We start from the raw sequence: 12,330 nt of genomic DNA, 5'->3' as shown, positions 1-12,330 counted from the left end.
TTGTCCGTTTTAAGCAATAAAAACAGAAGATTTAATAGCCATTAAGGAGATTCATACCTCTGCATATTGAATAAGGTTAGGTCTAGTTCTTTTGTTGTCATCGGTTGTTCCTAACGTGTTATCATAACAACTGCATTATAAGAATATTCATGCATATTTTTCATACAATTCCACAAAAAAAATCAAACAAAAATTAAATATAAGTGAAACAAAGGTGAAGTACAAGATATAATACCTTACCTCACATCATTAATGAATAGTTAATCAAGAAAAGCAATCTCTATCATGGGATGAATACCTAATCAACCATATCACCTATATATATCTCAATGTGTGCTCCTACCAGTAATAGGCATATTTAGTCCGATGTGATATCTCTCTCTCCCTCTCTTGCGTTTTTTAATTTTCATCCTTGCACATACTCTTTCACTAAACTTATGGGTGTTGTAAGTTGTAACCCATATCATATACGCAAATAAACACACATAAAGAACTGCCCCACAAAGGAGTCTCATCTTGATTAAGCACCTACATGTCCAGGTGATATTACCAACTCATAAACATATTTCAAATTCTTATTATAATATCGAACGAAAAAATTATAAAGAGCTAACAATGAGAACACATCGAGAATTAGAAGTTAAAGTTACAGTAGTGCTTAATTTTGCGTTTACAAATAAGTAAAAGTGTCATTTTTCAAAATTATAAAAAATGACGAAACAAAATAAAAGTTCAATGACATGGAGATGTCATAGCAAGCAAAGTAAGGGAAGAAAGGTGTGGTGATGATGGTGGTTGGGCATTTTAACAAAGTTCAAACTAGATTCGTAGATCAGATATCATTCAAATTTGAATTTGAATTAAATTGTGGTTGGGAATTTTAACAAACACCTTAGTTGCTTATTAGAAAAGGCATTATATTGTTTCCTTTTGTTAATTTGAGCTTTCATAATTCAGTGGACACACATCATTAATTGAGATTATGAGTTCATATCATACAAGAAGTCATAATAAAAAGGTAAAGGATAAGAAGGGAATACCTAAAACTTCACCAAAATCATTACGATTCTCCAACTTCTCTCCTTTCCTTAAAATTTGCTTGAAACAAACGACATAAAGAGAAATAATTCTTACCTGATTTAATTTCCATTCAGACTCAAATGCCTCATAAAACCATAATAGTTGTAGTCTTACATATAAGATAACATATTTTAAATAAAAACAACCAATCATACTATGACATATTGGTATTAAGTTACCTTCATACTAATAAGCAGTAGAAGTGAAACCATTGGAAAAATAAAACACTAATGGATCCATGAAATCTATAATGAAAAGAGTGACGACCTATCAAAAGGTTGGTTTTGAAGTGCTACCTGTATCGACAAAGGCTACATGGTAAATACATAATCTTAGAACATGAATATGAAACATAGTGTATCATAGTATTACATGCCTATTTCTTACCTTCTTTGAGGGTTCATGGATTTCCAATGATAGATTCTTCAGCAAATCGATAACTACTATAACATAATAAGTTGAATAAGTTAAAGAGATACACTTCGTTTGCCAATGAATTATGAAGTATAAACATTTGATAGAGAACAATAAACCCACATACACAAACAAATACATCATATCACTAAAGCCCTAATGTTACCCCACATTTACATGATGGTCATCTTCATATATGATTTTCATTGAGTTGGAATCATCTGATAAATAAAACCAATTTTATGTTGAATAAGGTACCCACAAATTGCATAAATTTAAAACATGTAAGTACAAAAATGATGGTTTTTGTAGAAAACATATCTTGTAACTACCGAGATACATCAAACCCACCAATGCTAATGAATAAAAACCCTAGATGGGGCAATCCTAATCGAAAAAACAAATACTCTTAGATCAGAAAAACCTATATCAGAAAAACAATAACCCTAATTTCAGTGAAGATGATGAAGATCAGTTTTTTCTTGTAAAATGGGATCGACAATTACATAGAACTAAGATCAGTGGGTGTGGATTCATCGTTTTTAGAGACCTTGTGTTAGGTGAAGTCATTGTCATAGGCGATTGTTGTATCGCTAGAGAAGGAATGGAGAGAAAATTGAATACATCGAGGAAAGTGAGAAATCGTGAATGCAAGTTGAATACCGATGGGAAGGAGAAGGTAGAGAAGACGACACATTGGTGTCATTTGGTCGTAGCTGCCAGAGAGAGGGAGAGAGCAGCATAGTGCGGTGATGATGGGGAAGAGAATTGATTCCAGATAAACCAACAGAGTTAGAGAGAGAGAGAGAGTAGAAGGAGGCGGTGGTGAATGGTGGCAAGATGAAGTGCGACGATGGTGAATGTAGCTTGTTCGATGAAGGTGGTAACTGGAATTAGGTGAAGATGCTATATAAATTACATATGGTGTTAACCGATTTTGTTGGCATCAGAATACTTGTTCAATTTATTGAGGGTCTGGCAATCGATTAGAATGAAAGAGGGTGAGAGATGTTATATAATATGTAAGTAGAGTTAGGCTGATTAAGTTGGTTGAAGTCTTGAAGATAATAAATAGGGAAAATGACTCTTGAGGGTAATTAACTTTTGCGTTTGTACTCATTTGGTCCTTTTTTTTTGTATTCAGTATACCATCGAACTTGTTGTTAGTGTTTACCATAGCCCTTTTGACCGACTTTTGACCTGTGATAGCCGGTCAAAGGGTTATGGTGAACACAAACAACAAGTTCGATGGTATATTGAGTACAAAAAAAAGGAAAGGGACCAAATGAGAACAAACGCAACAGTTGGTTACCCTCCTGATTCATTTTCTCTTTACTCATTTACAACAAATCTCACATCATCTCCTACTAATATTAATGACTTTATGAGATTCATTCTTGCTTCTCTTCAAAACATAATCTACGAAAGGACATTATTCATACATGTACAACTTTGTAATACACTTGAATATTTATTAGGGGAATCTTGAATAAGTAGGCGCATTTCATGACTACATTTACATTTGCAATCAAATGATTTATCGTATCATGGATTCTAGACAAGTCTACAAACGAGTGGAATCACAAATGCTGTGATTTTGGAGTTTACTTAGCTTTAAGATCGAACTCATGGGATAAGATACAACATCAATATGTACAATATCATGCTGCTTTTGTAGACACATCACCATAATATTGTACATATTGATGTTTTATCTTATCCCGTGAGTTCGATCTTAAAGCTAAGTAAACTAAAAAATCATAGCACTTGTGATTCCACTCGTTTGTAGACTTGTCTAGAATCCATGATACGATAAATCATTTGATTGGAAATGTAAATGTAGTCATGAAATGCGCCTGCTTAGTCAAGATTCCCCTAATAAATATTCAAGTGCATTACAAAGTTGTACATGTATGAATAATGTCCTTTCGTAAGTTACGTTTTGAAGAGAAGCAAGAATGAATCTCATAAAGTCATTAATATTAGTAGGAGATGATGTGAGATTTGTTGTAAATGAGTAAAGAGAAAATGAATCAGGAGGGTAACCAACTGTTGCGTTTGTTCTCATTTGGTCCCTTTCCTTTTTTTTTGTACTCAATATACCATCGAACTTGTTGTTTGTGTTCACCATAACCCTTTGACCGGCTATCACAGGTCAAAAGCCGGTCAAAAGGGCTATGGTAAACACCAACAACAAGTTCGATGGTATATTGAATACAAAAAAAAAAAAAAGGATCAAATGAGTACAAACGCAAAAGTTAATTACCCTCAAGAGTCATTTTCCCTAATAAATACTTAGGTATCCCTTATTGACTAATTCAACTGACTAGAAATAAGGGAATACAATTTTACTTTGACGGATTTATTTGCACATAAGTTTGACCGATTAACAGTTCCTCTATATGAGACATCTAAGGGATAAAAATGCATAAACCATTTGTAATTTATGATTTATGTTTTGTACTACTTAAATTTAAGACTCTCTTGGCCTAAAATAGCTAGATGTTTTTAAGGTATATAAATATATTAATTTTATAAACAATCAACTAAAAAAAATCTATTTATTATATACAGTTTATTAAAATCAAAATAGGCCATTGGTCCGCTACAAACTAGGGTTGTTAAATCGGACAATCGTATCGTGTTTTTGTCTAACACGATGTCGTGTTTTTTTTTTTCATTAACACGAATACGAACCAATTAAAATACGACACGACACGACAAAGATAATATTACATAACTATTAGCGTATTTCATTCATACTTAAAGATATATAACACGATAAAAACGATAAACAAAAAAAACCCGACAACCACATGTTTAATCGTGTTAATTTCGTGTAGATTTATGAACACGAATACGACATAACACGACACGACATCGTGTTTTTTAATCTTGGCACACGAACACGAACACAAAATCAAAATTTGATTTCGTCCGGATTTCATTTACTTTACAAACCAACCTACATCTTTCTGTACGTGTCTCTTCTCTCTAATCGTCCTTAGACCACCACCGGCATCTGGTTTAATCAAAACGTGGAGGAAATAAGCTAAACACACATACGGACACACACATACTTTCTCTACTTTCTCTCTCTGCCCATTTTTTCTCATCGGCGACTGAGTTTTTTGGGCGAGATCAGCCGTCGTTTTGCGTCTCCGGTTACCTTCTCTTTACCACCGCTGTTGATTACTCTTCTAAACTACGGAATCGCTGTTACATGGATCCAAGTCTACCGAATTTTGCGAGAGGTGGTCGATTTGGGGTGGTTTTCGCCGCTGGTGCAAAATGTTTCATTTGCATTTCTGAATCGTCCTCGTAGAAGACCTAATGCTGTTCTCCGATATAGATATACATAGAGGGAGAAAGATAGCAAGGGAGGTACGTAAAAATGGCGCAATCATTGGAGCTTCTGATACTTCAATTCTTGATGCCGGACGATGACGCGCGGCGGCAAGCGGAGGACCAAATCAAGCGGATGGTTAGGGATCCGACGGTGGTTCCGGTACTTATCGACCATATACGTACTGCAAAGACTCCTAATGTCCGACAGCTCTCTGCCGTTCTCCTCCGTAAGAAGATCAAAGGTCATTGGCCCAATCTTCTGCCCGAACTTCGCCAGCTCGTCATGCAATCTCTCATTGAAAGCATCGCTACGGAAAACAGGTTAACATGAAAATTATTATTGTTTCTGAATTTCATTTATGGATTTTGTTATGATTGTCTCTTTCATTGTCAGTTCATCTGTGAGACGAGCTAGTGCAAATGCAGCGAGTATTATCGCAAAGTATACGGTTCCACATGGACAATGGCCAGACCTTCTTCCCTTTATATTCTATTGTAGTCAAAGTGCACAAGAAGATCATAGAGAGGTGCTTCTTTCTATACATTACCCCTATGAACTTCAGTGGTATGTGTTTTAGTTTGGACAAACACAAACTAACAGTATATATATTTATATCTGTCTTCATGATGCCAGGTGGCATTGATGTTGTTCAGCTCTTTAACAGAGACACTTGGGGATTCATTTCGACCATATTTTGCAGATTTTCAATTACTTCTACTCAAATGCCTACATGATAAGATGAGTAGTGTTAGAGTTGCTGCTCTCAAGTAATCTTTTATATCAAACTTTCTACTGAGATTCTATGTTTTCTAATGTAAAGAATTTAGAAAACTCTTCTTATTGAACAGGGCAGTTGGAGCTTTTCTTGAGGCCACTCATGATGAATCCCAAGTGGTGAGTCTATATATATATATATATATATATATATATATATATATATATATATATATATATATATATATATATATATATATATTCTCTGTATGTATGATGTTCGGATTCATTTAATTATGATATAAATGTAGGTTAAATTTTGCGAATTTATCCCAAGCATATTGCATGTATCAAGACAATACCTTGCTTCTGGAGAAGAAGAAGTTGCCATAATTGCTTTTGAGATATTTGATGAGTTGATTGAATTTCCAGCACCCCTTCTTGGAGAATCAATGAAAGCCATAGTTCACTTCTCTCTTGAGGTTTGCTCAAATTCAAATTTAGAATCCACCACTCGTTATCAGGTTAGCAACATACTTACAATTGATTGTGAATAACATCAACATTCAACATGTTTCCTCCTTTTTATAGACATGTTTCATGAATCAGGCTATTCAAATTATTTCATGGCTTGCAAAATATCAATCCACTTCTCTTAAAGAACAGGATTTGATAGTTCCAATCCTCCATATCATGTGTCCCATGCTTACAGAAGCGATCAATAGTGACAAAAATGATGATCTGTCACCAGATCGAGCTGTTGCAGAAGTTCTTGATACTATGTCTGTGAAGTTATCAAACCATGTTTTTCCATTTGCTTTTGAGTTTGCTTCTGAAAGTAGTCAGAGTGTTGATCTAAAGTTCCGAGAAGCTTCTGTGATGCTTTTGGGTTTGATCACAGAGGGTTGTTTGGAGTTGATAAAAGGAAAACTTGAACCCGTTTTGTATATTGTTTTTGGGGCTTTGAGAGATCCTGAAGCGATTGTAAGAGGAGCTGCTTCTTTCGCGTTAGGTCAATTTGTCGAGTATCTTCAGCCTGAAATTATATTTCGTTATGAAATGGTTCTCCCTTATATATTCGGGTCCTTACAAGATGCATCTGATGATGTGAAGGTATATTAAGATCGTAAATTTGACATGTTTTGAGATTTTGAGGTTGTGGTTGTTACATAGAACAGAGTTGGACATGACTAGACAAGCTTTCTAGGGCTATTTTTGATGATGAGGATGAGGAGGGAAATCATGTTTTTTTGCACAAACAAGAGATTGGGATTCAAGAGCATGTCCTTGTTTCCCCTTTTTTGGGAGGGAAATGATATTAAAATTTTGGTCTAGTTGACATTAGTCCCTCCAAGACAAATATAGTACAACCTGTTCAATCCAGTCATGTCCTATGTAACAAACAAATAGACTATGTTGGGAAAATGGTATTAAAGATCCCAACAATCTGTTCACTAAAAAATGATAGTGAAAAATGAACAAAAAAAATATACGTGGAAAACTACAAAACCGGAGAAAAACCTTAGGCCACTAGAAAGAGAAATTCGCCTTATTTATGTGAGCAATATGTTAAGGTATATTATCGCACCAAAAAAGTGTCACCACAGTATGGTGTTATAACACCAATTGAGAAAATTGACATGTTATAATACCTACTATTTATAAAAGAAAATATAAAATAATAAAACATGCTACTTAAATAAATCCTAAATTAAACATTATATTTAAAAAAATAACATCACACGAAAAAATAACAATACAAGAAAAAGAATATGATAGTCCTAATTTAAAAACATAAAACGATAGTCCTAATCCAAATATTAGTTTGCGTTGTTGTTGAGGTTGATGTTAGCTTGTGCGTTGGAAATGTCAAACAAACTCGATTGTGAGACCTCTTCGATTGTGCATCCGACAACGTTGGAGTTTTAATCAATTTTGGATCTTTTCTCTCAGTCTCCCATATCTTTTCATACTTGAAAACGTGACCCATTTTGATGCGATATTGCTCCCTCGTGGCTCTAAGAAAATCAAAATTGTTGACACCTCTTTGCTTTTGCGAAACAAGCTTGTTGTAGATCCCATTAAATTTGGTTGGAGTCCACTTGCTACTAAGCATATCAGTATTCTACTCTGTGAAATTTTCCGAGCATGGCTTCTCAAAAACCAATATTCCTCATATCATCTCCTATAAGTTCATGTTTGGAAGTCCCATACCATGCGACTGCCAAAGCGTACTGCTCCTCTTGTGTCCACTGTGTCCACCATAGTGGAGGTTCTTCACTTTCGGCGATCGCTTTCCCTTTCTTTTTCCCTTTCCCTCTACATCTTCTACTATCTCCCGTTTGCGTTTCGGCAACCGTATCATGGGATGATTTTGTTGGTGGTTGTTTGTGGCATGGAAGAAAGAGTATTGAAAAGGTTTTGCTGTAGGTTTGGGTTTTGTTGAATGTAGGTGATGTAGGAAATTGCATTGGGGATACGGTGAGATTAAAATAGTTTTCTCCAAGGTTCATATAGCTCTCATATTGTACGAAACCGATTGGAGCAAATGTGTTGGTTTGTGGGTTTGTGTTTGGGTTTTATTCCACATTTTGGTTGAAAAAGGAATTGATTTTTGAACATATTGAGAGAAAAAGAAGAATGGTGTAGGTAAAATGTTATATAAATGTAGTATTTGTAGGCTATAACTTACAAATGCTTACAATCACATAGACAAATCTCTCACACCAATCCCCCCACATAAGTATTTACCAACATGAGAATAAAAGAAAAGCAAAAAAACTTAAAGTGTATTAACTAACACCATGGCCATGATTCCTATTATATGCATGGAACCCACACCATCTTTTTAAACTCTACCATTGTGGAACGAATTTCTTTTCTAATATCTTTCAACAAATCTCAACAACATAGTTCTTTTTACAGGAGAAATCATACTATGCATTGGCATCATTTTGTGAGAACATGGGAGAAGAAATCATCCCATTTATCGATCCTCTAATGGGGAAACTACTTATTGCTCTCCAAAATAGTCCAAGAAACTTACACGAAACATGTTTGGTAATGACACATCTTTCATGCTTTACTTATATATATATATTATATCTGTAAATGAACTTATCAAGCTTCTTTCCAAATTTTCCAGTCTGCAATTACTTCAGTTGCATCTGCTACACAGAAAGCATTTCTCCCCTATGTTGAAAGGGTTCTAGAACTGATGAAAACTTTCATGGTGCTTACAAATGAAGAGGACATGTGTTCACGAGCAAGGGCTACTGAATTGGTGGGGATAGTTGCAATGATTGCAGGAAAGGACAAAACGGAATCGGTTTTACCATTTTTCATTGAAGCTGCAATTTCTGTAATAACTCCATCATTATCTCCATAAATAAGTTATATTCACTAGTCTCAAGTGCTTTAACTTATTAACATATTAGGGGTATGTGCTGGAGTGTAGTACACTTCGTGAGTATACTCATGGATTTTTTAGCAATGTTGCAGAAATTTTGGAAGATGAAATGGTTAAGGTATGCAATCATTGTGGATTATTTTCTAAAAGTCTGAAAAATGTTTTGATGTGTGACTTTATGTATTATTGTACACAGTATCTTCCATACGTTGTACCTTTGGCATTCTCTTCTTGCAATCTTGATGATGGATTTGCTGATAAAATCGATGATTCTGATGAGGATGAAGATCTTATTGGATTTGCTGCAGTTTCATCTGATGATGAATCCCAAGATGAACCTAGAGTACAAAATATCAATATAAGAACTGGTGTTTTGGATGAAAAGGCTGCTGCAACTCAAGCCCTTGGTTTACTTGCCTTTCATACAAAGAGTGCCTATGATCCGTATCCTTTTCACTTATTTTATATATCAGCTAATTAACCAACATGTAGAAGGCTAGAACTGTAATTTCCTATTTACCTCAAGATATTTGGAAGAGACCCTGAAGATTATGGTGAAACATTCCATCTATTTCCATGAAAATGTTCGACTTCAAGCCATGACTGGTTTGAAACGTAAGTCACAAATGATTCTTTTCAAGAATGGCTGTTTCTTCCATCTCTGAAATCAGTTTCTTTCTGAATGTAGATACTCTAACAGCTGCTCATGTCTGCTTACAATGTCATGATGTAAGTGTGCACTTCATAAATCATAAATCATAAATCATAACACATCATTCTTTTTGAAATTGGTTTTGGTTTTTTTAGTTATATTCTTTTGCATATGAATGAAGAAACTATTTTATTTGTCTACATATGGTCATTTAATATTCCAATGCTTACATTCACCTTTGTAGGATGGAGAATCCCAAACAAAACAAATTCTTGGTAACTTCATATATCATTATTGTGGGATTTTTATGTTTAAAAGAGAAAACGAATTCTTAGTTACCTGATCTTTTAAAATGCATCAAATTTTTAGATTCTGTGATGAAAATTTACATCAAAACCATGAATGAAGATGATGACAAAGATGTGGTTGCTCAAGCTTGCATGAGTGTATCACAGATCACCAAGGATTTCGGATACGTTGCAGTTGAATCTCGTAAAAACTTTTATTATTTAATTTCTTTTTAATTGGTTTTAGATTTACTAACTTCTCAATTGTCGTCATTCTCATTCGTTTTAAATTTTGAAACTCAGACATGCATAAGCTTGTGGAGTCAACTCTAGCATTGCTATGGCAAAACTCAGTATGTCAAAAAGTAAAATCTGGAATTGATATTGAAGATGATGATCATATTCATGAACACAATGAAATGCTCATGGATGCTGTTACAGATCTTCTTCTTGCTTTTTCAAAGGCCATGGGTTCCAACTTTGCACCTTTCTTTGAACCTCTGTTTGATCCACTAATGGATTTCATGCAGAAAGAATCAGACTCACCACAAGATCGAACAATGGTGGTTGCATGTTTAGCTGAAGTTGCTCAACATATGGGCACATCATTTTCTACCTATGTAAACGTAATCTTTTCTAATCTTGATTCTTTTTTCTTTTTCTTTTTTTCATGACCTTAAATTTTAATAAATTGAAGATCGGATCGTTTTTCAGACTTTAATGCCTTTGGTACTTAAAGAATTAGATTCACCATCAGCAACCAATAGGAGGAATGCTGCATTTTGTGTTGGAGAAATGTGCAAGAATGGTGGCGAATATGGTCTTAAGTATCCTTTATAAATAATTTTCGATTCTTCCACTTTTTTTTTTTTTGATGTCAAATCTCTCAGTTGATGCTTTCACTTATTCATCAGATACTTGGATGATGTGTTGCCATGTCTCTTTTTATTGTTTGAAGAATCTGAGAAAGATCATGCAGTAAGGGACAATGCAGCAGGTGCAGTTGCAAAGATTATTATGGCCCACCAAAACTCTGTCCCACTATATCGGGTCCTCCCTATACTTCTCAAAGTTCTTCCTTTGAAAAAAGATTATGAGGAATCAATCCCTGTTTATAACTGCATTTGCAACCTTGTTTTATCATCCAATCAACAGGTGCTTGTTTAAAATGTGTTCTCCTTCCACTCACGATATACATATAAACCAAGAAAATGATCGTATAACCATTGAAACAGATTCTTGAGCTAGTTCCGGATTTGGTTATGGTGTTTGCAGAAGCTGCCATGTCACCATTGGAGACGTGTGAAGTTAAAATTCAAATAGGAGGGGCTTTCTCTCATTTATTATCACTTTTTGGTAGAGAAATGCATCCAATCTTGAGAAATCTTCCACCAACATACGCACGTGCGTTAGCTGCTATTTTACCAAAAAGTTTTTGGCCATCACTCTCATAGGATAACATTCATTTTAGACCAGGTACAGATCAAAACCAATGAACATAGCTCATGATATTGAGGTTATCCTCCTTGAGGAGACATCAAAACGAAAAATTCGTAACATACGACATTTATAAAAGTAGATTTCAAATTTTATGCGACATGTTAATCACTTTTATGCATATCCTTTGTTGTGACAGGTTTACTATGGATCACAAATCAAGAAGTCAATCAACCATATAGAAACACATGATATCGGTCTAAGACTTTTGGGTATTGAGAACACCACATTATCCCTAAAGCTTAACCGATTTGTTTGGCTTTGAACTTCCCATGCCCGAAGGCACTATTAGTTCAAGTGTGTGTTTCAATATGGATAGCACGAGATTTACATTTTGAAAAAAAAAAAAAAAAAAACCAGGTTCTTTTCTTAATTAACATTTAAACGTTTGGTTTTTTCCATAAAGAATATTTAAACAAAATTTAAACCTTTTATTAAAACAATTTCGTAATTTCCAGTTTTAATTTGCAAATGGTGTTTGTTAATTCGTTTAGAAATGATGTGTTTTAACTTTAATTTGAAGATTTTCTTGCATGTCAAATACTCAAATATAGACAAATCATAAAATAAAAACAAAACCACACACAAATTATGGTAACAATTGCCTCACTTATGTGTTTTTCTAATGACCAAACATGTGGATAAATATGATCATACTCGGATGGACGCCCGCTAAGATCTCAATCGCCATGAGTTCGGATGGTTGTCTTTTGTCTTCAAAACTACACTTTGTTTGCTAGTACAGTTTCCTTTTGTTTTTAATCTTATCACATATAAAAGTTACATTACATGAAAAGTATTTAAACGACACATAGGTCGCGCAAAATAATTAAAAAACCCAAATGACTACCAAAACCATCACAATCATAGGTCTAAAAGAGACACTATGTTACTAGATCCATATAAAAGAAAATAACAACACTTTTTG

The 12,330-nt window shown here is 34.4% G+C and overlaps 1 protein-coding gene across 4 annotated transcripts; it reads left to right on the top strand.

Moving 5' to 3' along the window:
• The first annotated feature begins 4,447 nt into the window (after positions 1-4,447).
• Positions 4,448-11,866, top strand: LOC145004337 (putative importin subunit beta-4). Of its 4 annotated transcripts, none has more exons than XM_078963228.1 (19): positions 4,448-5,163; positions 5,237-5,369; positions 5,477-5,610; positions 5,692-5,737; positions 5,869-6,081; positions 6,167-6,670; positions 8,483-8,617; positions 8,703-8,918; positions 8,995-9,084; positions 9,163-9,410; positions 9,493-9,581; positions 9,667-9,695; positions 9,863-9,893; positions 9,988-10,110; positions 10,209-10,531; positions 10,620-10,732; positions 10,820-11,060; positions 11,141-11,381; positions 11,542-11,866. In XM_078963228.1, the coding sequence occupies exons 1-18, from the start codon at positions 4,889-4,891 to the stop codon at positions 11,357-11,359; spliced, it is 3,162 nt and encodes a 1,053-aa protein (XP_078819354.1). In that variant the 5' UTR covers positions 4,448-4,888; the 3' UTR covers positions 11,360-11,381; positions 11,542-11,866. The 4 variants fall into 4 exon arrangements, with proteins under 4 accessions (XP_078819354.1, XP_078819353.1, XP_078819356.1 ...); XM_078963227.1 differs by having other exon boundaries at positions 9,655-9,695; XM_078963230.1 differs by lacking the exon at positions 6,167-6,670 and having other exon boundaries at positions 4,449-5,163; positions 9,655-9,695.
• Positions 11,867-12,330: the final 464 nt, after the last annotated feature.

The sequence above is a fragment of the Lactuca saligna genome, chromosome 7 (assembly GCF_052625555.1).
Source record: "Lactuca saligna cultivar CGN05327 chromosome 7, ASM5262555v1, whole genome shotgun sequence".
Lineage (NCBI taxonomy): Eukaryota > Viridiplantae > Streptophyta > Magnoliopsida > Asterales > Asteraceae > Lactuca > Lactuca saligna.
This window is presented reverse-complemented; position numbering and strand designations above follow the sequence as displayed.